Consider the following 27,227-nt stretch of genomic DNA (forward strand, 5'->3'; position numbering starts at 1 on the left):
CACAGAAAGTAGCTGAGACCAAAATGTGTGATTTCAAGAATAAATTAGATGTAGCTGCTGGGGCTAAGGGAGATCAAGGGATATGGGGGGGAGGGGGGATCAGGATATTGAATTTGATGATCAGCCATGATCAAAATGAATGGCGGAGCAGTCGCGAAGGGCCAAATGGCCTACTCCTGCTTCTAGTTTCTATGTTTCTATGCTTCTATGCCTCACAGCGCCAGGGACCCGGTTTCGATTCCTGGCTTGGGTCACTGTCTGTGCGGAGTCTGCACGTTCTCCCCGTGTCTGTGTGGATTTCCCCCGTGTGCTCCGGTTTCCTCCCACAGTCTGAATGACGTGCTGGTTAGGGTGCATTGGCCATGCTAAATTCTCCCTCAGTGTACCCAAACAGGTGCCGGAGTGTGGCAACTATTTTCACAGTAACTTCATTGCAGTGTTAATGTGAGCCCACTTGGGATATGAAGAAATAAACCCGCAACTTAAACTTCGATCATGTCCTCGATAAATTCACTGTCACAATCAGTCCTGGAGTGGGAGAATAGGGGAGTCATTCACCCACTCGTCGCACGGTGGTAAAAAAGTTGTGAAGTTAGTGAATCTTTCAGTTGACCTCAAACTCCTGTCAGTGTCAGTTCTGCCAAAGAGTCCCACTCCCCCGTCCACTGAACAAAAAAAAATCCATTAAATTCTGGGCTGTATTATCATTCAAGCTCTTAAACACCAGCTCCCTAATTATTCAGGAGATCCACACCGAGCTGTGACAATATAATGCCCTCATTATTGTTCCTTCTCAACTCACCTTCCGTTCTTTAAAGCAAGCAATTTGGCAAGCTGTATTTTAATTAATTGCCTGAACTAATGCAATGTTACAACTGCTGCCACCACACTCTTGCCCACAACACGGTTAACACTAGTTGTGTCAAAAGCAATGTTTTTATTCAGTTCACAGAGGTGTTGTGGGCGACGCATTGTGCATCCACCCTATGGTAAAGGATTGTGACCCCAGCTACATCTCATACAGTCACTCAGAAAGGAGCTTTGTATGCAATGTAAAACCAGTCCAACAATGTTTAGTGCTTCATTTAACTAACATTTATTCAGAAATATGGCACATATTTTCAGCCGAGTCTAATTGTGAATTGTACCACTGTAGAAAGTCGTTAACAATCCCTCAGATTAAAACCAAAGAGACAAAATGTCAGGGTTTTTACATTGCCTTTAATGGCCAGCCTTTCCATTCAATGTTGGGATCACTAGCCACGGTGGCGCAGCCGTTAGCACTGCTGCCTCACAACGCCTGGGACCTGGGTTCGATTCCGGGTGTGGGTCATTGTCTGTGTAGAGTCTGCACGTTCTCTGTGTGGGTTTCCTCCGGGTGCTCCAATTTCCTCCCACAGTCCGAAAGACGTGCTGGTTAGGGTGCATTGGCCGTGCTAAATTCTCCCTCTGTGTACCCGAACAGGCGCCGGAGTGTGGCGACGAGGGGATTTTCACAGTAACTTCATTGCAGTGTTAATGTAAACCTACTTGTGACACTAATAAATAAACTTAAGCATAAAAGAATATAACCACCTGTCCGAGGTTGTGTTTGATAAGTTGATGCGCTTTCTTCTGGAAACAAAGCAGTCCACGTGGCAATCTTACTCTATGGCTGCTGTGAGCTTAAAGTTTTTTTTATTAGTGTCACAAGTAGGTTTACATTAACACTGCAATGAAGTTACTGTGAAAATCCCCTAGTTGCCACACTCCGGCGCCTGTTTGGGTACCCTGAGGGTGAATTTAGCATGGCCAATGCATCTAACCAGCACATCTTTCGGACTGTGGGAGGAAACCGGAGCATTCGGAGGAAACCCATGCAGACACGGGGAGAACGTGCAAACTCCACACAGACAGTGATCCAAGCTGGGAATTGAACCTGGGTCCCTGGCGTTGTGAGGCAGCAGTGCTAACTGCTGTGCCACCGTGACGTCCACCAGGGAGGCAGCTCCCGCATTTTGACCCAGCCACATTGAAGAAATGACAATATATATCCCAATTAATGACATTGCGTGATTTGGGGAGAGGGGGTGCCTTGGAAGTGATGGTGTTCCCATTACCTGTTGCCTTGTCCTGCGGGTGATTGGGGTCGCAGGATCGGGACGTGCTGCCAAAGACATTGTGAAGACTCGCTGGAGAGTATTCTGTGAATGTTATATACTGTTACCCATTGGCGTCTCAGACAACACGTCCTTGCAGCCCCCAAGCAAGTCCCACTGAATTGAACAAGGAGGTTTAGAATCATAGAATCTCTGCAGTGCAGAATGAAGCCATTTGGACTGTTGAGTCTACACCCAGGACCACCCCACACCCCAGCCCTGTCCCAGAATCCCTATGCACTCATAGAGTCATAGAGGTTTACGACATGGAAACAGGCTCTTTGGCCCAACTTGTTCATGCCACCTTTTTTTTTAACCACTAAGCTATTCCAATTGCCCGCATTTGGCCAATATCCCTCTATACCCATCTTACCCATGTAACTGTCTAAATGCTTTTTAAAAGACAAAATTGTACCCGTTTCTACTACTACCTCTGGCAGCTTGTTCCAGCCACTCACCACCCTCAGTGAAAAACTTGCCCCCTGGATCCTTTTGATCTCTCTCCTCTCACCTTAAACCTATGCCCTCTAGTTTTAGACTCCCCTACCTTTGAGAAAAGATATTGACTATCTAGCTGATCTGTGCCCCTCATTATTTTATAGACCTCTATAAGATCACCCCTAAGCCTCCTATGCTTCAGGGAAAAAAGTCCCAGTCTCTCCAGTCTCTCCTTATAACTCAAACCATCAAGTCCTGGTAACAACCTAGTAAATCTTTTCTGCACTCTTTCTAGCTTAATAATAACCTTTTAATAATAGGGTGACCAGAACTGTACGCAATATTCCAAGTGTCGCCTTACCAATGTCTTGTACAACTTCAGCAAGACGTCCCAACTCCTGTATTCAATGTTCTGACTAATAAATCCAAGCATGCTGAATGCCTTCTTCGTCACTCTTAACCCACCAATCCCCCTAATCGATATATCTCCAGACACTAAGGGGCAATTTAGCACGGCCAATCCACCTAACCCGCACACCTTTGGAGTGTGGGAGGAAACTGGAGCACCCGGAGGAAACCCATGCAGACACGGGGAGACGCCACTCAGTCACCTGAGGCCAGAATCGAACCTGGTTCCCTGGCGCTGTGAGGCAGCAGTGTTAGCCACCATCGTGAGTCCAATGAGTGAGGAGTTTAATTCAGAGGTGGGAATATATTTTGAAGATTTCGGGGACCATAGCATGCCTGAAAGGGGAAGGGTTCCTAATTGTCCACAATCATGTACAAGCGCTCCCTCAATGAAGTCGACAATATCTATCAACTACCCACTCCTTCACTGATGCTGATGCAGTGCCTTGGCCATCCAAATCAGGCTCCTTAAATATGTGAGTGACAGTTTGCTGTCTTCAGTTTGCGGAGAATTACCTCCCACCTAAAGCATGCACTGCAAAACCCATTTGGAAAAAGATTGATTTGGCAGCAGCTCTGTTGCTGATAGCACTTGCTTCATTCTAGATACAGCAGCCAACCTGTTTGACAGGGAGGTTGTGTTATATCTTCTCATAGCTGGGCTAGATCTGTAGGAAGGAGGGAACTAAACTCAAAGAGAGCAATGGCAGGGTGGGTTCTAACGTCAAGATGACCTTTCCCAAGATCCAAGCCTTCAAAGTTAGGGACAGAAACTAGGGAATGTCCAAGGGACCTGCCATTGCCATCTTATCATAGAATCCCTGCAGTGCAGAAGGAGGCCATTCAGCCAATGGAGTCTGCACCGACCACAATCCCACTCAGGCCCTATTCCCATAACCCCACCTATTTACCCTGCTAATCCCCCTGACGCTAGGGTCAATTTAGCATGGCCAGTCCACCTAACCAAGGCATCTTTGCATTGTGGAAGGAAACCAGAGCACTTGGAGGAAACCCACGCAGACATGGGGAGAATGTGCAAACTCCACACAGGCAGTGACCCGAGGCCAGAATTGAACCCGGGTCCCTGGCGCTGCGCGGCAGCAGTGCTAACCACTGTGCCACTGTGCTGTCCCTACACCCTGAGGAAACACAGATGTGCTGTCCATGTGGTGTCCATTTGAACCTTACCGTCAGATAAGAGAGCCAGCACAGAGTAGCTGCCCACCCTTGTCAAGATAATGACGCTATTTGACTTTATAATAAAAACAGATGCTGCTGGAAATACTCAGCAGGTCTGGCAGAGAGAGAAGAACTTTTCCACTCAGTAATCTTCCTTCAGGATGGCTTTTGTGTGTGATCAGAACGTTCGAAGGAATCACAGATGATATTTCTTGCATTAACCAGCCTTTGCGTTGTTATTCAGCTTTTAGCTTTTTTAAGTTTAAGTTAAAGTTAAAGTTAATTTATTAGTCACAAGTAAGGCTTACATTAACACTGCAATGAAGTTACTGTGAAATTCCCCTTAAACACCTTCCAAGCATTCCAGTTTAATGAGACAAACAAGGGCAGTAATTGACTCTTTAATTCATTCAACAATTTCTTTCTTTATTTAACACTTCAGGTACCAACTCAAACTCAACAGTTACAACTCATTAACTCTTTTACTGAACTTTAACTCTTAACTGAACATTAACTTGAACTGAACATCAACTTTAATTATTTAACTGAAAATAGATACGACCAAGTTTAGGAAAAACCTTGGCCAAGAATGATCCCCAATGTAGAATCTATCTTCTCTCTGAAGCATCCTTCAGGGCACACATCTTACAATGGTTGATCTCTATGGAGTTTTCACTGGCAAACCAAGGACTGCAGTGTCTTTTATCTACAAATTCTCCACTTGCTTCCAGAAGATTCTCTGTCATCCAATCAACTGTGTCACCAGAAATCGATCACATGGCTCAAACATCCAATGAAATTACTTGTGAACGATGCCATTATGTTCACTTCACATGACATGTACCACACATAATGGCAATAAAAGTCAAGGCCACGATGTCTGCTCAAATGTAAACAACTTCCCTTATTTAGTCAACACAGGAAACTTCAGATCACAGTCCCCAGACCTGATAACTGACTCAGAGCAACTTTACAACCTGCATCCGATTTTAATCATAAGGTGACCAAAAATCCCAGCATGCTTAACTCTCAGCCAGAAAAGCCATTTTAAAGCCACTACTGCCATTATTGTGGTTAAATCAATGTTGTAGCAGCCATTCTTTCTCCGTCTATAGCATCAGTTATGTGTAATCCTAATAATGGAAGTTTTGTTTTCCAAGGAAATGCCTTTCACTTTTTCCCCATGGAAAGGAGGCAACACCATAAGAGGTTGAATTCTTACAGAATTTCTCCTCATCTCAGCCCTTAAGTGGCTTGCCCCTTATTTTGAGATTGTGCTCCCTGGTTCTAGACTCCCCAACCAGGAGAAACGTCCAAGAGATCTTTTATAGAGGTCTATAAAATATTGAGGGGCATAGATAAGGTGAACAGTCAACATCTTTTCCCAAAGGTAGGGGTTTAAAGTGAGAGGGGAGAGATAGAAAAGGGTCCAAAGGGGCAATATTTTCACTCAGAGGGTGGTGAGTGTCTGGAAGAAGCTGCCAGAGGCAGTAGTAGAGGCGGGTACAATTTTCTCTTTTAAAAAGCATTTAGACAGTTACATGGGTAAGATGGGTATAGAGGGATATGAGCTAAATGCGGGCAATTGGGACTACCTTAGTGGTAGAAATTGGGCGGCATGGACAAATTGGGCTGAAGGGCCTGTTTCCATGCTTTATCCCTCTTTGACTCCATACCTGCATCTGCCCTGTTTATCCCATTAGGTATTTTATAGGTTTTCAATGTGCTCACTTCTCATTCTTCGGATCTCAGTCCCATTTTCTCCAATCTCTCTTCATAAGGCAGTCCTGTCATCCCAGTGTGACGGTACGGTGTCTTTAAGAAATGTATTTTAATCAGGTTTCTCTGCAGAAGGTTTCAAGCAGGCCCTAGCACTTTATTGGTGCCATGTTGTCTGTAACTGGTGTCCTCTATTGTTACTGAGGTAGAATAATTGATATCATGTTGATTTTAATCTGGCCTAATGCAGTGTCCGATGGTTTTAATGGTCCCTTAGGATTGCAGAGTGGAGTTTGATTTGGGGATGATTGACAGGTCAGGTGATATGCCTGGGGGGTGGGGGGGGGGGGGGGGTGGCTAATGTTTTACAGAAAAGTCCAGTTTGTAGTTTCCTTTCTCAATTGCTGCCAGAAGCTGGTGGAAGAAGGAAGTGTCTCTCTGTCTGTCTCTCTCTCTCTCTTTTTCCAGAGGATTTTTTGAAATTTCCAGGACCGGAAGCCGCAGAGATTTGTTCCAACATTTCAAAGGACCCATTCACAGCAGGCGTTAAAAAGCTGCAAATTCCAGTGTCACATGAGCATCCTTGCTTTCTGTGCCAAGACCGAAGAAGGATGTGTGTCTGTGTTTGACTTGGAACAACATAGATAGCTAGCTGTTAGGAGTTGCACTCTGTCATGTTCAAGCCTTGTAATTGGTAAAAGTAATGCTCATTCTTTTGTTCTTTCTAACTGTGTTCTTCAATAAACTTCGTCTGATAAAAGCTTCCTAGTGGGTCACTTGAATCATACCCGGAGTGAAACACTTCATGCTCACCCTAATGCTAAAGTCAAATGTAAAACTTAGGGTCTAGGCTAACTTCATATAACACCTTGGAGTCTCTGCCCTGGGCCTTAACACCAGGAACAAGTCTGGTGAACCTTCATTGCGCTCCTTCTATGACAATAATATCTTCCCAAGGTAAGGAGTCCAAAACTGCACATTGTGCTCCAGGTGTGGCCTAATCATGGTTTTACTCAGTCTTTGCTATTCCTGTACTCAAAATCTCTTGCGATAAACAAAGAACAAAGAACAAAGAAAAGTACAGCACAGGGGCAGGCCCTTCAGCCGTCCAAACTGTGCTGATCATGATGCCCTAACTAAGCTGAAAACTTCCCCCGCACATCTCCCTTAAACTTTCCCCCTCTCACCTTGAACCTGTGCCCCCTTATAATTGACATTTTCACCCTGGGAATAAGCCTCTGACTATCCATCCTGTCTATGCCTCTCAGAATTTTGTAGACCTCTATCAGGTCTCCCCTCAGCCTCTGTCTTTCCAGTGAAAACAATCCTAGTTTATTCAACCTCTCCTCATAGCCAACACCCTCGATACCAGGCAACATCCTTGTGAACCTCCTTTGCACTCTCTCCAAAGCTTCCATATCCTTCTGGTAGTATGGTGATCAGAACTTCACGCAATACTCCAAATGTGGCCTAACTAAGGTTTTATATAGCTGCAACATGATTTCCCAACTCCTGTAGTCAATGCCCTGGCTGATAAAGGCAAGCAAGCCAAATGCCTTCTTAATCATCTTGGCCATCTGTGTAGCCACTTTTAGGGAACTGTGGACTTGCACGCCCAGATCCCTCTGGATGTTAATGTTCCTAAGGGTTCTGCCATTTACAGTATAATTCACACCTAAATTTGATCCTCCAAAATGCAGCACCTCACATTTTTTTTGGATTAAATTCCATCTGCCATTTCTGTGCCCAAGTCTCCAATGTATCTACATCCTATTGTATTCTCTGACAATCCCCATCACTATCAGCAACTCCACCAATCTTTGTGTCATCCTCAAACTTACTAATCAGACCAACCACATTTTCCTCCAGATCATTATATATCTAAAGGCTAACATACAATTAGCCTCCCTGATTGCTTTCTGCCTCTGCAAGTTAGCTGTCAGTGACTTATTGATGAGGACACCCAATGTACATCTATATCTGTGGGCGGCACAGTGGTTTCAAGCAGGTCCTCGCACTGCTACCTCACAGCATCAAGGTCCCGGGTTCGATTCCTGACTTGGGTCACTGTCTGTGCGGAGTCTGCACGTTCCCCCCGTGTCTGCGTGGGCTTCCTCTGGATGTTCGGTTTCCTCCCACAGTCTGAAAGACGTGCTGGTTAGGCGCATTGGCCGTGTTAAATTCTCCCTCAGTGTACCCGAACAGGCGCCGGCGTGTGGCGACTAGGGGATTTTCACAGTAACTTCATTGCAGTGTTAATGTGAGCCTACTTGTGACTAATAAATAAACTGGTGTTGGGAGGAATCAAAACTCAGGAGACTTCGTTGAGGGTCACAAGAGGAATATTTTAATTGCGGACCTGAGGACAATTCAGGCGAGCGCAAGAATTGGACTTCAATAATTTGAATAGGAATTAATTTCATTCGTTCCCGCTCAGAAAATTTACATCCGGAAAAAAAATCAGAAATGTCACATCATATTATTACCTTTTTTTGTTTTCTTCCCCTTTGTAACAAAATTTTACATATTTTATTTTGTAAAAACATGTCACATTGAGTACAAAATATGCGTGGAGCTTTGTTCGTTACAAAGCTAGTTTAGTGCCAACAGGTTGCCACAAACCATTCTCTTTGCCTGACAAACAAGCATAGTTAAGGCCAGTCGATACAATCACCCGCTTTGATCACAAACCTTTCGATTATTCCTCTTCCGTTCATTGTGTAAAGGGGAGCAGATCAAAGTCAGCATCGTGATTCATTTGGTGTATGAAGTGTGCCCACAGTTGGTAAAGGGGCACTGCCAATGAGGGGGGCGTGAGAAAAAATCAGAACATCCAAGTTTGATTCCCGCCCTATGCCTCCCACCCTCCCCCCACCCCCCAACCACCCCCGACTCCTCCCCTCCTGGCACACACACACATATAAAGTCAATCTTTTTATAAATATGCTGATCTTGAAACTACACCGTGCGCGATAGATGCCTGGACACTTAACAAATTCATCTGAAACTTGTGGGTGAGACCAAAACTGGGAATCGCATTCATAAGATATTCAATAATAAATTCAATAAAGAATGTGGGAGAAGCCTCTTTACCCAGAGTATGGTTAGAACGTGAAACTTCCTACCGTAAGGAATAGATGAAGTGGAGAGCACAAGTGCCTTTCAGAGGAATCTAGATAAACATATGGGAGCAAAAAAAAATAGAAGGATATGATGATGGGGTGAGATAAAATGAGGCGGGAGGGGACTCGTGAATACTAGCATGAACTGGTTGGGCCGAACGGCCTGCCTTTGTGTTGTGAATTCAGTATAAGAGAAAGCTATGCTTTCTGCCACTTTGATAGAAGCCTTGCCTATTTCAAATGGGCTTGTACACCAGCCAAGACAGCAGAGACTGAATTCGAGACCAAGGGGTCAATTTTTCATCCGCGAATATGGGGCGTTTTGGAGGGCAACCCTCGAAGGTAGTGCCACAGTCTCTTTTGTTTTGCTGCGCTCAGTTGGATGGCTCTGGATTACCCTCCATGCCAGCGTCACCCATGAATGGAGCCAATCACTTGGTGTGGTGAAATGTCCCATGCCAAATCCTGCCAGTGGCAATGTCAACGTGCTACAACGAAAATGGTGCTCAAAGGCAAAGACAACTCTTCATGGAGTTTTGGGCGGGGCGGGGGGGGGGGGATCTGAATGGAATGGCTACAGTCTCATCGATGTTCATTTGGAGAAAGTTTTGGTTCAGCCCATTAGCTTTCTTTCTTCAATATTTTAAAGAAAACCTATACAGCCGTGGGAAATTCTCGGTTCTTTAATAACCAACTTCGAGCTTTAATCATCTGTCCTGTACTGAATCTCCCAGTGAAGTCAAGTAAAAAGTACGTCTTGACATTGCTCGTTAACCTTATGACACAAGACGAGATTGCTTAGGTTGTAAGAAGTAGTAAAGGAATTGTAAATCCCTCCCTGGGACCTCCTACAAAATCATTCAAAGCGTCAAACGGTTATTTTTACCTCAAAACCAATTAAGTACAACCCTTGATTTTGATCTCTTCCACTCCTCACATTTGTAAAGAATCACTGAGACAAAGGAAATGTCTCCAAAAATGTCTTCACCCGATTTGGCTGCCATTTTGGAGTGCACGTATTCTTAAAGGTTGGAGGTATTCCTAGAGGTTGCAAGGCATCCAAGTGCCCCACCCCCACACTCCCCCTCCATTAATCACCCAACCCACTAATTCCTAAGGCATCTTGACGTCCCAGGCCAGTTTGGAAGGCTGCTCTTTATTAACCAGTTGGGGCATTCAGAACTATCAGTCAAATAGCCCTTGACTTCACAATGTTTTGACAAAAAGTGAGGGAAGGAATAAACAAATACTTGTCCTGATTCTAGATTTTCTTCTGGGCTTTTGCACCCAGCATTTTGGAGATTAATCTTCAATTCTCGGTGACTCCAGGACAGCCCTGGCGGTCTGTCAACCCAAAATGTTATTCCTATGAAATACAGCAGCAACACCCCAAAGCCATAGGGGGGTAAAGTTTTCCAACACTGAGGGTGGAATTTTCCCGTCCTGCCCACCACGGGGATCGTAGTGGGTGGGACACGAGCCATGCACAGGTCCGTTGAGTTCGGGCTGATCTTCTGGCCTTGGAGCGAGCGCGGCCAGAAAATCCTGCCCTGAGACTCCTGGGCCGGGATTTTTACCACCTCGCTTGCCCTGGAATCGGGGCGGACGCGACTGACGGAACGGAATTCTCCTTTGGCTTCAGGTGGGATTTTACAAGCCTCCCACAAAGTCACCTTGGTGAATCCGCTGTTCAGGTCGGCACGCCTGATTCACGGCACTGCCCATTTTCCCGGCCATTTTTCGGGTTTTTTCCTATGATTAGCAGTGCATTTGACACCGCAATTCAATCGGATCGATTGGACAAGAAAATCTAATTCAACTAATTCTTTAAAAAAAAAGATTTCAATCCCAGAAACAAAACAGAAAGGGTTGGGATTGCTAGTCTCCAGGTTGCTAAGTGGAGACGGTCTCTTAGGCATCATGTTCCCAGTTTCAGTAGAAATACTGACAAGAGGTATAACGTTGATGGGCATATTTACAGGATAATTACTCACAGCAAGGGGAGGCATTCATAGTCCTCTCTCTTTAATTGACTGCCATCAGCTAGTCTCCAAGCCCTTTAGTCCAAGTTGGCTGTCTGCTGCTTGTTGGCCTTGACAAAGATTTGGAAATTATTCATCAAAATTGCTTGTGGTTATCTGACCACCTGTGGAAGCTGAAGTTATTAGGGGCACAGCGTGAATCTTTGAACTCCGAATCATCAGGTGCTGGCTTTACTTCCTCGCAGAACCTTGTGGTTGCCCTTGACAACGGGGGTAGGCCTGTGTCACAGTGGTAGGTGGTGTGAATGATTTATTTGGAAGCTTGCTACCTGCAAGCAATTTTCACTGGTACACTCCCTTAACATTGCTGGTCTTACCTCTGCATGTGTGTGTATATTTATGCGGTCCTTTTAGTTTTGTTGTGGTAGTCTGTATTGGTCTGTCGTTTTGTCGAACGTCAGTGTAAATGTTGTGCTTTTTGTGTGTGCCTGGTATTTCTAGTGTCCACAGGTTGATATAGGAATTGTCATAAAAACCCACCTGGTTCACTGATGTCCTTTAGGGAAGGAAATCTGCTGTCCTTACCTGGTCTGGCCTACATGTGATTCCAGAGCCACAGCAATGTGATAAAGGCAAAATTTTGGGGAAAAGTTTAGAGGAGATGTGCGAGGCAAGTTTTTTTACACAGAGGGTAGTGAACGAGTGGAATGTGCTGCCCAGGGAGGTGGCGGGAGCAGGTACGATAGTGGCATTTAAGGGGCATCTAGACAAATACGTGAATATGATGGGAATGGAAGAATACAGACTCCGTAAGTGCATATGGTTTTAGTTCAGGCAGGCATCATGATCGGCGCAGTCTTGGAGGGCCGAAAGGCCTGTGCTGTACTGTTCTTTATTCTTTGTTTGTTCTATTGCATATGCTGGAATCTGAAACCAAAACAGAAAATGTTGGAAAATCTCAGCAGGTCTGACAGCATCTGTGGAGAGAGAATAGAGCCAATGTTTTGAGTCTGGATGACCCTTTGAAGGGTCATCTAGACTCAAAATGTTGGCCCAATCCTTTGTCCACAGATACTGTTAGACGTGCTGAGATTTTCCGGCAAGGGTCATCCAGACTCGAAACGTTGGCTCTGTTCTCTCTCCACACAGATGCTGTCAGACCTGCTGAGATTTTACAGCATTTTCTGTTTTTGTTCCCACAGCAATGTGGTTGACTCTTAATTGCTACTCAGTTCAAAGGGCAATTAGGGATGGGCAAGAAATGCTGGCCTTGCCAGCGACACCCGCATCCCACGCTGTGGGGATTGGAGTACCTCGCCCATCCCACCGGATTCTGGTGGGAATCTGAAAATAACCAAGGTGCGGAAACGCTAGTGTCCAACCTCATTTGGGAAACCTAGCCTGGCCTGATGAAGTGTGGAGCCTCCCCTGCCCCGACCCTTTGCAATGCCACATTTGAATTTGGGGTTTGAATATAGGTTTGCTCCATGTTGCACCAGGTGAGCTGGGGACAGGAGAAAAAAGCATCAAAAACCGGCAGGATCTTCAGATGAGTTGGGGATTATATACTGCAGATGCGAAATTAGGGGCGGTACAGTGGCACAGTGGTTAGTACTGCTGCCTCACAGCGCCAGGAACCTGGGTTCGATTCCCAGCTTGGGTCACTGTCTGTGTGGAGTTTGCACGTTCTCCTTGTGTCTGCATGGGTTTCCTCCGGGTGCTCTGGTTTCCTCCCACAGTCTGGAAGACGTACTGGTTAGGTGTATTGATCTGAACAGGCGCCGGACTGTGGTGACTAGGGGAATTTCACAGTAACTTCATTGCAGTGTTAATATAAGTCTTACTTGTGACTAATAAATAAACTTTAAATGCTGGCCTGGAGTCTAATATCTTCTAAATCCATTCACTTTTTAAACAAGTGTTTTCTTTATTCTTCCGTGGGATGCGGGCATCGCTGGCAAGGCCAGCATTGTTGCCCATCCCTAACTGCCCTTGAATTGAGTGGCAATTAAGTGTCAGCCACATTGCTGTGGCTCTGGAGTCACATGTAGGCCAGACCAGGTAAGGACGGCAGATTTCCTTCCCTAAAGGACACTAGTGAACCAGATGGATTTTTACAACAATTGACAATGGTATCGGGGTCATCTTTAGACTTGTAATTCCAGATTTTCATTGAATTCAAATTTCACCGTCTGCTGTGGCCCAGGTCCCCAGAGTAGGATCCTAGATTACGAGTCCAGTGACAACAATGCCACTACATCACTGCCTCCCCCTGTATCTTCACACCCACACTGTATCTCCCTTTGGGGAATAGTGGGGAAGTGACGGAAGGATTCCCCAGTTGATTGTCAGCCCGTTAAACTGCGTTATGGATAGCCAGCAAGTCCTGGCATCAGACTCAAACCCAGAGCATCTGGTCCAGAGGTAGGGGAGCTATTATTATACCACAAGATGTCCTATCCGTTCACTGATCCTCTGTTGTCACTGCAGCACCTTGGCCACAGTGAGGGAGTTAATTCTTGGCTTGACGGGTGGCACGGTGGTGCAGTGGTTAGCACTGCTGCCTCACAGTGCCAGGGACCCGGGTTCGATTCCCGGCTTGGCTCACTGTCTGTGTGGAGTTTGCACATTCTCCCTGTGTCTGCATGGGTTTCCTCCGGGTGTTCCGGTTTCCTCCCACATTTCAAAAATGTGTGGGTTAGGTTGATTGGCTATGCTAAATTGAGCCTAGTTTCAGGGGGATCAGCAGGGTAAATATGTGGGGTTACTGGGATAGGGCGGGATTGTTGTCGGTGCAGGCTCCAAAGGCCAAATGGCCTCCTTTTGTACTGTAGGGATTCTATGATAGTTATGGAATACTGTTACATTTAATGGGCACAATAATGATTTTACATTGGAGACATTAATAACATGATTATTTGAAAAACATGCCAAGGGAACACTGATTCCATAGCCTGATGTTCTTGAGGGCAGCAATTCATAGAAAGAGCTGAACCTTTGGAATGGTGGATTCCCCAGTGATTTTCTATCCATGGTTAGGAATGGACTGAACAGCTGTGAACTCAATGATTCCCCATAACTCGTCCCCGTGTGAATAATTTGCCCCATTGCGAACATGCCATCTTGGACTGAACCCTTAAAATTTATTTCATCTCTATTATACCTCTACTTTCTCCGAAGACTCAGGAAATTTGGTATGTCCGCTACGACTCTCACCAACTTTTACAGATGCACCAGAGAAAGCATTCTTTCTGGTTGTATCACAGCTTGGTATGGCTCCTGCTCTGCCCAAGACCACAAGAAACTACAAAGAGTCATGAATGAAGCCCAGTCCATCACGCAAACCAGCCTCCCACCCACTGACTCTGTCTACACTTCCCGCTGCCTCGGCAAAGCAGCCAGCATAATCAAGGACCCCACACACGCCAGACATTCTCTCTTCCATCTTCTTCCGTTGGGAAAAAGATACAAAAGTCTGAGGTCACGTACTAACCGACTCAGCTTCTTCCCTGCTGCCGTCAGACTTTTGAATGGACTTACCTTGCACTAATTTGATCTTTCTCTACACCCTAGCTGTGACTATAACACTACATTCTGCATTCTCTCCTTTCCTTCTCTATGAACGGTATGCCTTGTCTGTATAGCGCACAAGAAACAATACTTTTCACTGCATGTTAATACATATGACAATAATAAATCAAATCAAATCAAATCAAATCAAATACTCGGTTAAAAATGATTCAAAAAAGTCTAAGAGTTGGTTGTGAAAAGTAGCTCAAGAATCGAAAATAAAAAGAACTCTGCTTATTAAGGAATAGACATTTAGATCAAATATATATTCCTGAGTGTCACCAAAGCACCTAGTGTAAAAGGGAGAAGGTACAGAAACTGCTCAATTTTCACTCCTTTATGCATTGGGCAGCTGTTGTGGAAAAATGTAGAGTAGGAATAGGAATATATGAGCATGAAGAACAGATGGAGGCCATTCAGCCCATTGAACCGGGTCTGCTGTTCAATTAGACTATGGTTTTCTGTTTCTCAATTCAATTTTCATGCACATTGCTTGATACTTAACACAAATCTAGCCACCACAAGTCTTGAAAGCTCCAATTGATCCCAAGGATTTGCAACCCTTTTGGGGCAGAGGATTAGTACATGGATAAGTACATGGATGGGAAAGGGTTAGAGGGATATGGGCCAAACGTAGCTTCTTCCCTGCTGCCATCAGACTTTTGAATGGACCTCCCTCGCACTACATTGATCTTTCCCTACACCCTAGCTATGACTGTAACACTACATTCTGCACTCTTTCCTTTCCTTCTCTATGAATGGTATGCTTTGTCAGTATAGCATGCAAGAAACAATACTTTTCACTGTTTACTAATACATGTGACAATAATAAATCAAATCAAATCAAAATCAAACTTGAACAATTGGGACTAGCTGGGAGGGCGCCATGGTCGGCATGGACTGGTTGGGCCGAAGGGCCTGTTTTCGTGCTGTATTCCTCTATGATTTCAGATTTCCCTGTTCAATGATTTCAAATTTGACTCCTGGAACAGCCTAGTTCAAATTGTAAGATCAGATCCCACTTTTTTCTTGATATCCCCTCAGGGTAATAGTCCCTCCATATGTCTAAACTACCAAATCCTTTTAAAACACTTGAGTCAACTTTCACCTCTTTCCAAGGGAATACAGGCCAGGCTTATGCAATCTTTCCTCATAAAGCTCTTGGAAACACTGTTATCATTCTGGTGGATCTCCCTCCAAGACTAATTGATCTTTCTAGAGGTACAGTGCCGAAAGCAAACACAGGACCCTGGAAGCAGTTGAACCACAACTGAAACGTAACTATTTTGTCCTTTGTATTCCAATTTGATTGAATACAACATTCCATCGGGCTATTTCATTGAATAGAAATTTCCGACAGTGGATATTTAAGGGTATTGGCTTCATTTCTATGTTCCCAACAGAGTGGCTACTAATGTTTAAAAGAACAAGACATCTATTACTCTGAGAATTGTTTTATTCTTTCACAGGATGTGGACGTCGCTAGCTAGGACAGCATTTGTTGCCCATCCCTAATTGCCCCTTGAGAAGGCGGTGGTGAGCTGCCTTCTTGAACCGCTGCAGTCCATGTGGTGTAGGTACACCCACAGTGCTGTTAGGGAGGGAGCTCCGGGATTTTGACCCAGCGACAGTGAAGGAGCGGCGATACAGTTCCAAGTCAGGATGGTGAAGGGGACTCGCAGGTGGTGTTGTTCCTATACATCTTCAGCCCCTTGTCCTTCTAGGCGGTAGAGGTCATGGGTTTGGAAGATGCTGTTGAAGGAGCCCTGGTGAGTTGCTGCAGTTGCATCTTGTGAATGGTACACACTGCTGCCGACTTGTGTCAGTGGTGGAGGGAGTGGGGGAGATAACCAGTGCAACCCAATTAGACAGAGAATCTGTTTAGTAAAAGACACTACACTAATCTAATGGTGATCAGAATGCTGATTCAAAACGTGGCCTGGGAGTGTTAGACAATCAGTAGGCCCGTCAAGCCAATCAATCTGCAAACTAAACACTAAATAATGTTATAACACATCTGATTCGTTCAGAGTGTGGAAGTGGAATGACTATAGTTTTAATTAACTTCTGGCTAATGGAGGTTCTCACAGAAAATTGGGCAGATGAGAAATTTATTGACTTAGCCGCTTTAGTGACCTTCATTATAGCAGAACTTTATTCCCTCTGTCCTCATGGTGAAAATACAACAGGTAGTAATCACATATCTGCTCGCTCTCAATACGTCATCCTTCAGGAGCTATCGTTTCCAGTGGAAGAGAGCAGCGTCCTCTTTTCCCACTGATCGACCCAGACCAGATGGATTGCACAATCAGACCTGGTGGGTCTGTGCAGCGAAGGGTGCACCCATCACAGTGGCGGCTGTCCATTGCTCTGTCAGTGAGGTGGGAGCTACAGCGAGTCCCAGACACCTGCTCGCAAGACACATTCGGATCATTTTAAAGTGAGCTGTCACAGCCTGGCAGATGATGGGGGGGTCGGGAATGGTTAATCGCATCCCCGAGGATGGCGAACTGGGTTTGCTGTCTCCTCACATCAGATGTGCTAGCCCATGTCAAGTGACTGGACGAGACAGTCCTGAACAACAGATGGCAACAACAGTCCAAAACCGGCGCACATTCTGAGAGATGCAAGAAGGGAATGGCAACGACCGCTTTCTCAATCTACGATCGACTGCTGACAGCCATTAGCTGCTTCTTACACTGTTAACCATTGGCCATCATAGTATGGAAATAGGTGGGTGTTGGGTAAATGCTCAGCCTTTCTCCAGCTTCTCCCTTACCTCCACTTCTCTCTATCTTAACAATGAGACTTTGTCTGTCATGAACTCCTCTTCCCCCCTCCATCCTCAGTCCAATCACCTAAGAGATGACCAGATCCCATTGGGATTTTTTTTCAGGGATAAACCACCCCCTTCCCTCTGCATCTCAGCCCCCAGTTCAATTCAAGCAAAACAATAAAAGTAACTACTAAAGTTCCGTTCTTTCTCGTCACAGAGCCTGTTCAAGCAAAATGATTTCTCCCTTTTAAGTAGCATGAATTTTCGGTCACCGTGTCTTGCGAATTTTCCGCTTCCTAAAGATGGTCTTCCGGTGTGTCTATGCTATGCAGTTACTAACTCCAGCTGTGTTTGGTGACCTTGACTCTAGATAGTTGATGCACTTGGAAAGCTAATAGCTGCAGATTTACTAAAAGAAGCCACCCACTGGGTGGAAAGGAGTCCTGGCCAGGGAAAGGGAAGGGAAACACAGGCATGTTTCGAATGCATTTTACTGGCAGAATCATCTGGGGGCGTAATCCTCAGGGACGCCGGTAAGGTTTCTGAGTTTGAGGGCCATGTCAATGGTCTTGATGAAACTATCAATCATCTTCCTCATCTCTGGCGTGTACGGATCATACTCCAGCTTCCGAAGGCCGGAGCGTTTGAAGTTGCCATCCTTTTGGCTCTCGACGCACAGAAGACGGTCGTCGGAGACGTTAAGGCCCAGGACGGAGACCATTTTTTTCAGTTGGTTAAAGAGGTCGCGCTTGAGATCCTCATAGTGAACCACCAGCACTTTCCTGCCGTACTTTAGCCAGTCGAGTGTGTGCGAAACCCACCATGGTGCGTAGTTTTTCACAAATTCAGGCCACTCTGTCAAGCCAAAAGATAAAATGTTAACATTTCATAAAGGCTTCCTCTTTTACACCCCCGATTTCATTTGAACTCAGGCACACGTGACAAAGAAATGCTCATTTTCCTTTTGCAACTCTAATGTTTCTCCTCCCACTGGGGTCTGCCCTTGGCACTGCCCCCTGGCACAGGTTGGCACAGCCAGGTTGGCACCATGAAGGGCATTGCCAGGGCAACCCCTGGTCAGGTCCCTCACGCCCTGGGGGCTATGCTGACCTTTATGCCCCTGGGGGATCCCCACAACTGGTTCACATCTGGGTGAACCTGTTGTTAACCGTGCCGACATGACGTCACGTCAGTGAGGTTGAAAAATACGCCTAGGGTTCAATATATGGCGAAAGAGGTCTTTAATAACATGGTAGTCTATTCAAGGCAAGGCAGAGATTCCCTGGGGCCATGCAGCGGTCTATGAGCATCACATCCAACTGATGGATGTTTGACACTGGTATGTGGACTGTGACGGTGGTGGCACAGTGGTTAGCACTGCTGCCTCACAGTGCCAGGAACCCAGGTTCGATTCCTGGTTTGGGTTACTATGTGTATAGAGTTTGCACGTTCTTCCCGTGTCCTCGTGGGTTTCCTCCGGGTGCTCCGGTTTCCTCCCACAATCCAAAGATGTGCAGGTTATGTTGGTTGGCCATGCTAAATTGCTCCTTAGTCTCCAAAGATGTGTAGGTTAGGGGGATTAGCCATGGGAAATTCGTGGGGTTATGTTTAAAGTTTTAAAGTTTGTTTATTAGGGTCACAAGTAGGCTTACATTAACACTGCATTGAAGTTACTGTGAAAATCCCCTAGTCACCACACTCCGGCACCTGTTTGGGTGCGCTGAGGGAGAATTTAGCACGGCCAATTCACCTAATCAGCACGTCTTTCAGACTGTGGGAGGAAACTGGAGCACCCGGAGGAAACGCACGCAGACATGGGGATAACGTGCAAACTCCACACAGACAATCACCCAAGCCAGGAATTGAGCCCGGGACTCTGGCACCGTGAGGCAGCAGTGCTAACCACTGTGCCACCGGGCCGCCCTGTCCCATATGGGCATAGGGCAGAGAGAAGGGCCTAGCTAAGATGCTCTTTTGGAGAGTCGGTGCAGACTCAATGGGCTGAATGGCCTTCTTCTGCACTGCAGGGGTTCTATGATTCTCTGGGAACGCTCTTAAACCTGCGTTCACCATCTGCGGGAATAGTGATGTGGGAAAGCCAGTGAGATTGCAACTGCTGATATTCAGCATGCCTTGCTGGTGTGTAATGGACGTGAACCTGATTTACATACATTTGAATAGATTACCATGGAATCAAAGGTCTCTTTCGCCATATATTGAGCCCCAGACGTATTTTCCAACCTCGCCGATGTGATGTTGTGTTGGCACTGTTTACAACAGGTTCACCCAGATGTGAACCACTTGCGGGGATCTCCCAGGAGCATAAAGGTCAGCATCACCCCTGGGGGAGAAGTTCATGGCCAGGAACAGCTCTGGCAATGCCCTCCATGGTGCCAGCCTGTGCCAGACAGCAGTGCCAAGAGCGGACCCCAGTGGGAGGAGCCTCATGGGGGAGATGTTGGGGGGGGCAATTCATTTATCAAGGTGGTGGAAAGGAGCGGACATGAGAGCTGGGAACCTGGCAATGGGCGAGGTGTTGGAGGAAAGGGGTCCAATGTTCAAGTGGAGGGGGGGGGGTGGTGCGGCATTGACTGTGAAGGTGGGGATTGGGGGGATCTGATGCTTGGGGGGAAGGTGGGATGCTGGCACTGACTGTTGGGTGGGGGGGGGGGGGGCGTTGAGTAGGGCAGTGAATGCTGGTTAGGATTGAGGTGGGGCAGGGGGTTGGGGAGTCCCTGTGACCTCCATGGTGGGGTGGGGAGAAGGGTTTTTTTTGTGTGATTGGGGTGTTCCTTCAGACTTGGTTCCCCAATCTCAGAGCAGCCAAGCTTTGCCAGAGTGTTTAGTACTCCCCCCAACATGATGGCGTGAATCACACCCAGCTGATCTCTTGTGGCAGAACGTGGTAAGATCTGCAGAGAAAACCAACCTGTTTCTCAGGAGATGGTGTGGGAGTCCAGAACTCAGTTTGACTGAGGGGAGGAGAAATTTCTTCACCCAGAGGGTGGTTAATGTGTGGAATTCATTACCACAGAGAGTAGTTGAGGCCAAAATATTGTCTGATTTCAAGAAGAAATTAGATATAGCTCTTGGGGCTAAAGGGATCAGGGATATGGGGGGAAGGGGAAATCAAGATATTGAATTCAATGATCAGCCATGATCATGGTGGAGTAGGCTTGAAGGGTCGAATGGCCTACTCCTGCTTTCTATGTTTCCGTGTTTCTCTTGGGAACCAATACTCTGCCTTTTTGTGGTAAGATTTCCCGCCCATTGAGTACATTCAATCGCTAAATACTAGGGGAAAAATGAGCCTATAAGATGAAGCCATGAAGACATCAGCATCAGATCATTACTGTCACATGGCTGAATGTCCTAACAGTGGTCAGAAGCTGATATCATGTATCACAGCTTGGTATGGCTCCCGCTCTGCCCAAGACCACAAGAAAATACAAAGGGTTGTGAACGTAGCCCAGTCCATCACACAAACCAGCCTCCCACCCATTGACTCCATAAACACTTTGCACTGCCTCAGAAAAGCAGCCAGCATAATCAGGGACCCGTGCACCCCAGACATACTCCCTTCCACCAACATCCGTCGGGAAAAAGATACAAAAGTCTGAGATTACGTACCAACCGACTCAAGAACAGCTTGCCATCAGACTTTTGAATGGACCTACCTTATATTAAAGTTGATCTTTCTCTACACCCTAGCTATGGCTGTAACACTACATTCTGCACTCTCTCCTTTCCTTCTCTATGTGCGGTATGTTTTGTCTGTATAGCGCGCAAGATACAATACTTTTCACTGTATACCAATACATGTGACAATAATGAATCGAATCAAATAAATCCATCCCCTCATCTCCTGCCTGCAGAAATGTCTTTGTCAACACACAATAATGAAGAGAAAACGTTGAAGGACTTTTAAAAAGTGACTGCATTCTTTTTCCTTGTAAAAGTTACCCCATCCGACAGCAAACATTTCTCAACTTTATGCAACAGCCTCCTGGCTTGGTTAGCTGGGTAGCAGCCAGTGATGCCCGAGTGTATGAGCTTCTTATTCTATTCTCCCAGTCAGATGCGCAGAGCAGATGCCTGATTAAGCAGCTAACTGTAGCCAAGTCCCCACTGAATCATCAGACAGAGAAGCTATTTCATTAAGCAGATATAGGGCAATTCACCTTGTCTAATCACAGCACATAAAACTTTGCTTTACAATGGCCCCGAGGAGATCATAAAACTAATGCCACGGAACAGTGTGACAATTTAACAGATACTTCCGTCGCTGGCAAAGGCAACAGCTGGGGCAACATGTCTGGAGCTGAAAGATGAGGAGAGGGGCTGTGCGTGGCAATGCTATTACAGTGTGTAACATCCCCAGCCATAGCTTACATTGGATTCCATGGACAACTGAGCACCCTTGAGCTACATCACCAACAACATCTTTAAGTAAACACAGTAGTTGGCCATTATTTCGTCAATTCAGCATTTGTCAACTCAACCCCTTCCAACCCCATGGGCAGTGGAGGGCGCCCTGTGGCCCGGGGGCCCATCTGGGTTCTGAGTGTGACCCCACGAGACGTTCTTGCCAACCGTTGCCCACCTGCAGGGTTGCCACATTCCGCTGATTTCAGGTTTTTTTTCCTACTGGTGTGACTGAGGTGATATGGACATAAAGCAAGGGCAAATGAAGTGAGGTGCGTGCTGAGTGCTCACAACATTGACTGTGAGAGCCGTGCGCTCCCTCCCTGTCCAAAGTGGCAATATTTATTTTCTTTTTATGATTTGAATTCTATTAACATATAAATTATGAAGCATTTTCTATAACTCGTTCTGAAATATTTGGTGTGTATTAAATGTATTTAATCTTATTCATAGAATTATAAGATCCCTACAGTGCAGAAGGAGGCCAGTCGGCCCATCGAGCCTGCACCAACAACAATCCCTATCCCTGTAACACCATGTATTTACCCTGCTAATCCCCTGACAATTTGCCATGGTCAATCAACCTAACCTGCACATCTTTGGAGTGTGGGAGGAAACCGGAATATTGAAACATAGAAAATAGAAGCAGGAGGAGGCCATTCAGCCCTTCGAGCCTGCTCCGTCATTCATCTTCATCATGGCTGATCATCGAATTCAATATCCTGATCCCGCCTTTCTCCCCATATCCCTTGATCCCTTTAGCCCCAAGAGCTCTTTATAATTTCTTCTTGAAATCACACAATGTTTTGGCAAGAACAGCTTCTTCCCTGCTGCCAGAATGGACCCATCTTATATTAAGTTGATCTTTCTTTACACCCTAGCTATGACTGTAACACGAGACTCTGCACCTGAAGGAAATCCACACAGACAAGGGGAAGAACACGCAAACTCCACACAGTCACCCGAGGCTAGAATCGAACTCGGGTCCCTGGTGCTATGAGGCAGCAACCACCGTGCCGCCCCATCACTGGGGTCATGGTTAGTGTACAAGCCCGATTTCAATCTTGTGGCCCCATTGAGATGAAGCAGGTTGGGGGAGGACACTCATGAGCCTAGGTTGCCCATCACTGTTCTTGGGCCAACCTCGCTGTTGGTTTGAATTTCGTGGACTCCCTTTTGCATTTTGGGTTTTTAACCTGGCAAGGATAATCATAGAATCATACAATCCTCCAGTGCAGAAGGAGGGCATTTGGCCCATCGAGTCCGCACCAACCACAATCCCACCTAGTCCCTATCCCCACAATCCCATGCATTTACCCTAGCTAGTCCCCTGACACTAAGGGGCAATTTAGCACGGCCAATCCACCTAACCTGCACATCTTTGGACTGGAGATTTACTTTGAGAATTTGGGCTTGCATGCAGCAGCAGACTGTCAAGATGAAAATCTTCACTCTTAACCAACTATCAGCTTCCTATGAAGGCTGGACTTGCGTTGCAGCAACCCAGTGGGTAATGAGCTATGGTATTAAAATGTACTATGGTTTAAATGGTCAAAAATTGCAGCATGCTGCTGTGCAGAGGGACCTGGGTGTCCTTGTGCATGAATCACAAAAAGTTGGTTTGCAGGTGCAGCAGATAATTAAGAAGGCAAATGGAATTTTGTCCTTCATTGCTGGAGGGATGGAGTTTAAAAACAGTGAGGTTATGTTGCAGCTGTATAAGGTGCTGGTGAGGCCACACCTGGAGTACTGTGTACAGTTTTGGTCTCCTTACTTGAAATGACATACTGGCACTGGAGGGGGTGCAGAGGAAATTCACTAGGTTGATTCCGGAGTTGAGAGGGTTAGCTTATGAGGAAAGACTGAGTAGACTAGGACTATACGCATTGGAATTCAGAAGAATGAGGGGAGATCTTATAGACACATAAGATTATGAAGGGAATAGATAAGATAGAAGCAGGGAAGTTGTTTCCACTGGCAGGTGAAACTAGAACTAGGGGGCATGGCCTCAAAATAAGGTGGTAGCCATGATGTGACGATGCCAGCGTTGGACTGCGGTGGGCACAATAAGAAGTCTCACAACACCAGGTTAAAGTCCAACAGATTTATTTGGAATCACAAGTTTTCGGAGCGCTGCTCCTTTCTCAGGTGAGGAAGGAGCAACGCTCCAAATGCGCGTGATACTAAATAAACCTATTGGACTTTAACCTGGTGTTGTGAGACTTCTTACTGTATCAAAATAAGGGGGAGCACATTTGGGACCTCAAAGGGTTGTGAATCTGTGGAATTCCCTGCCCAGTGAAGCAGTTGAGGCTACCTCATTGAATGTTTTTAAGGCAAAGATAGATAAATGTTTGAACAGAAAAGGAATGAAGGGTTATGGTGAGCGGGCGGGTAAGTGGAGCTGAGTCCATGAAAAGATCAGCCATGATCTTATTGAATGGCGGCGCAGGCTCGAGGGGCCAGGTGGCCTACTCCTGCTCCTAGTTCTTATATTCTGATGTAAACTGCCCACAATTTGGCACAAATTGCGGTTCGGATGAAGAACCTTGTTGGAGTGGGTATCCCAGTACTGGTTTTGAAGTGAATAAGAGGGAGTTTTAATTTACTTTTAACCTCTGTTACATCTTATTCTGGACACTATCAATGGATGTCCAGAATGGGAAGGTATTCCATTTGCTAGCATTCCTATGAATGCAAAACTCACACACAAAAAAAACCAAAATAAATTTAACAGGCTCACCGACGTGTTGCTTCTTTCTGAAAAAAACCCTAACATTTGTGGTTTGGCTCTGTGCAGCAGGCACATTTCCTGCGGGCATGTTAAACATACAGATACCTGCCTCGCCAGAAATCCATTAACATTGACTTCAACCTGTACCCTCTAGACAAGCTAAAGTTAGGAAATCTCTATTGGTTTTTCAAGAAATACTGGGCCAAGCCACCTTATTCTTTATTCCATTCCTTATGTTCTTATGAAGACTCCCTGGGGTCACCTGCAAAGATGATTCTTCTAGCAACGCTTGACTTTGAAGTGCAACTCCTGATTTGACTGGTTTCCTTCCCTAACATTTCACCCATGACACTGTCCGCGCTATGAACTTTGACCTTCCGCATAGCCGAAGAGAAAAAGTTGAAGCATCAGCACTTATGCTCAACATGAAATGGCAATTATTTATAGAATCCCTACATTGTAGCAGGAGGCCATTCAGCCCATCAAACATGCACTGACAGCAATCACACCCAGACCCTATCTCCATGTATTTACCCTGCTAATCCCCCTAACACTAAGGGGCAATTTAGCATGGCCAATCAATGTAACCCACGCATCTTTGGGGTGTGGGATGAAACCAGAGCACCCAGAGGAAACCCACACAGACACGGGGAGAATGTGCAGACTCCACACAAACAGTGACCTGAGGGCGGAATCGAATCCGGGTCCCTGGCGCTGTGAGGCAGCAGTGCTAACCACTGTGCCACCGTGCCACTCCAATTATTCATGCTCGTTTCCAGCAAACTCTGTCAATGATTTAGCAATCAGCATTCTCTCTCCAAAATACTGGGGTGGGGATAGAGAGAGCCGGCATGGATTCAACAGGCTGAATGGCCTCCTTCATAATGATGCCATGGTCTGAATTCTCTTTCAGGGATTGGGAACCCAACATGGGGGCTGGTTCCTTGACCTGACCTTGCATGATGTGTTATAGATACATGCACGTGCATGGGGAGCCAATTAAAAGCCAGGGATGCGGGCTCACCGTCCAATCAGATGTCTTCATTTCATTCTTCCAGTGTTGAACATTCGAATCACACCACAGCTTAAAGGTCATGTAGCATTTACTGTTTGAATGTGGGATGTGTAAATTAGCCTATCTGAGCTAGGCCTTTTCCACTACCTAGATTTCTAGACTCTAAAGGTGTCCAGGGGAGAGCGCGGGAATATGGTTTGGAGCTTGACGCCTTTAATGGGAGATCCCTGAGGGCCATGTGACTGGGCTGGACCCTATGGAGCGGCAGCTTGGGAAACTGAGCCAATCGGGTGCCAGGATGTCCAGGGTCAGGGAGGATCCTCAGTAGGTCACAGAGCAGAAGACAGTAGAGGTCTATTGCAGTTCTGTAGACCATCACTTGTACATGTATAAATATTGTTGTTAATAAACCCTCCATAATTTGAAGCCACAATGTGTCACCTTCAAAGTTATGACATATGGGCCGGGATTCTCCCAAAAAAGTTCCCAACATGTGGGGAAATGGGAGTAAATCCCGCCTTTTTTTTTAGCGTGATTTCCAGAATGAATCTTCAACATTCTGCATCACAGGACGGCACGATGGCACAGTGGTTAGCACTGCTGCCTCACAGCGCCAGGGACCCAGGTTCGATTCCCGGCTTGGGTCACTGTCTGTGTGGAGTCTGCACGTCCTCCCCGTGTCTGCGTGGGTTTCCTCCGGGTGCTCCCACATTCTGAAAGACGTGCTGGTTAGATGCGTTGACCTGAACAGGCGCCGGAATGTGGCGACAGGGGGAATTTCACAGTAACTTCATTGCAGCGTTAATGTAAGCCTTACTTGTGACTAATAAATAAACTTAAACTTTAAAAACTTTAACACAGAGAGCCCAAGTGGGATTCACTCTGGAAATCTGTGGATCAATGGGCAGGGCCTATTCCCGCCCGGGAGGTCGGCAGCATGGTGCTGAGTGGGCCCAGTGGGCTTCCCGCAAAATGGCCCCGCTGATGTCTCATGGCCCGCTGCACTGTACAAGTAGCGCAGCGGGCTGGGAGAATCATCCCCATGGTGTTGAGTTAGAAGATCAGCTGTAGAATCATAGAATCCCTGCAGTGCACAAGGAGACCATTCAGCCCATTGAGTCTGCACCGATAACAATCCAACCAAGGCCCTATCCCCGTAACCCAACACTAAGGGTCAATTTAGCTTGGCCAATCAACCTCACCCGCTCACGCAAACCAGCCTCCCATTCATTGACTCTGTCTTCACTTCCCGCTGCCTCGGCAAAGCAGCCAGCATAATTAAGGACCCCACGCGCCCCGGACATTCTCTCTTCCGCCTTCCTCTGTTGCGAAAAAGATACAAAAGTCTGAGGTCACGTACCAACCGACTCAAGAACAGCTTCTTCCCTGCTGCTGTCAGACTTTTGAATGGACCTACCGTGCAGTAAGTTGATCTTTCTCCACACCCTAGCTATGACTGTAACACTACATTCTGCACTCTCTCATTTCCTTCTCTATGAAAAGTATGCTTTGTCTGTATAGCGCACAAGAAACAATACTTTTCACTGTATGTTAATACATGTGACAATAATAAATCAAATTAAATCTTTGATGATAATGAATGGTGGAGCAGCTTCAAAGGACTAAATGTCCTTCTCCTGCTCCTATTTTCTATCTTTCTACATTTACCTGCAGATACAGTGAACATTAATTGATTAGAATCCCAAGAATGCTGAAATCAG

The 27,227-nt window shown here is 46.1% G+C and overlaps 1 protein-coding gene across 1 annotated transcript in view; it reads right to left on the reverse strand.

Annotated features, from left to right (window-relative positions):
- Positions 1-17,537: 17,537 nt before the first annotated feature.
- Positions 17,538-27,227, reverse strand: part of wscd2 (WSC domain containing 2) — a 253,328-nt gene continuing 243,638 nt past the window's right edge. The window contains exon 8 of the mRNA XM_078227247.1: positions 17,538-18,187. Coding sequence (XP_078083373.1) covers positions 17,835-18,187 — 353 coding nt within the window. The 3' untranslated portion in view covers positions 17,538-17,834. The remainder of the gene's footprint in view (positions 18,188-27,227) is intronic.

Source organism: Mustelus asterias, chromosome 13 (genome assembly GCF_964213995.1).
Source record: "Mustelus asterias chromosome 13, sMusAst1.hap1.1, whole genome shotgun sequence".
NCBI lineage: Eukaryota > Metazoa > Chordata > Chondrichthyes > Carcharhiniformes > Triakidae > Mustelus > Mustelus asterias.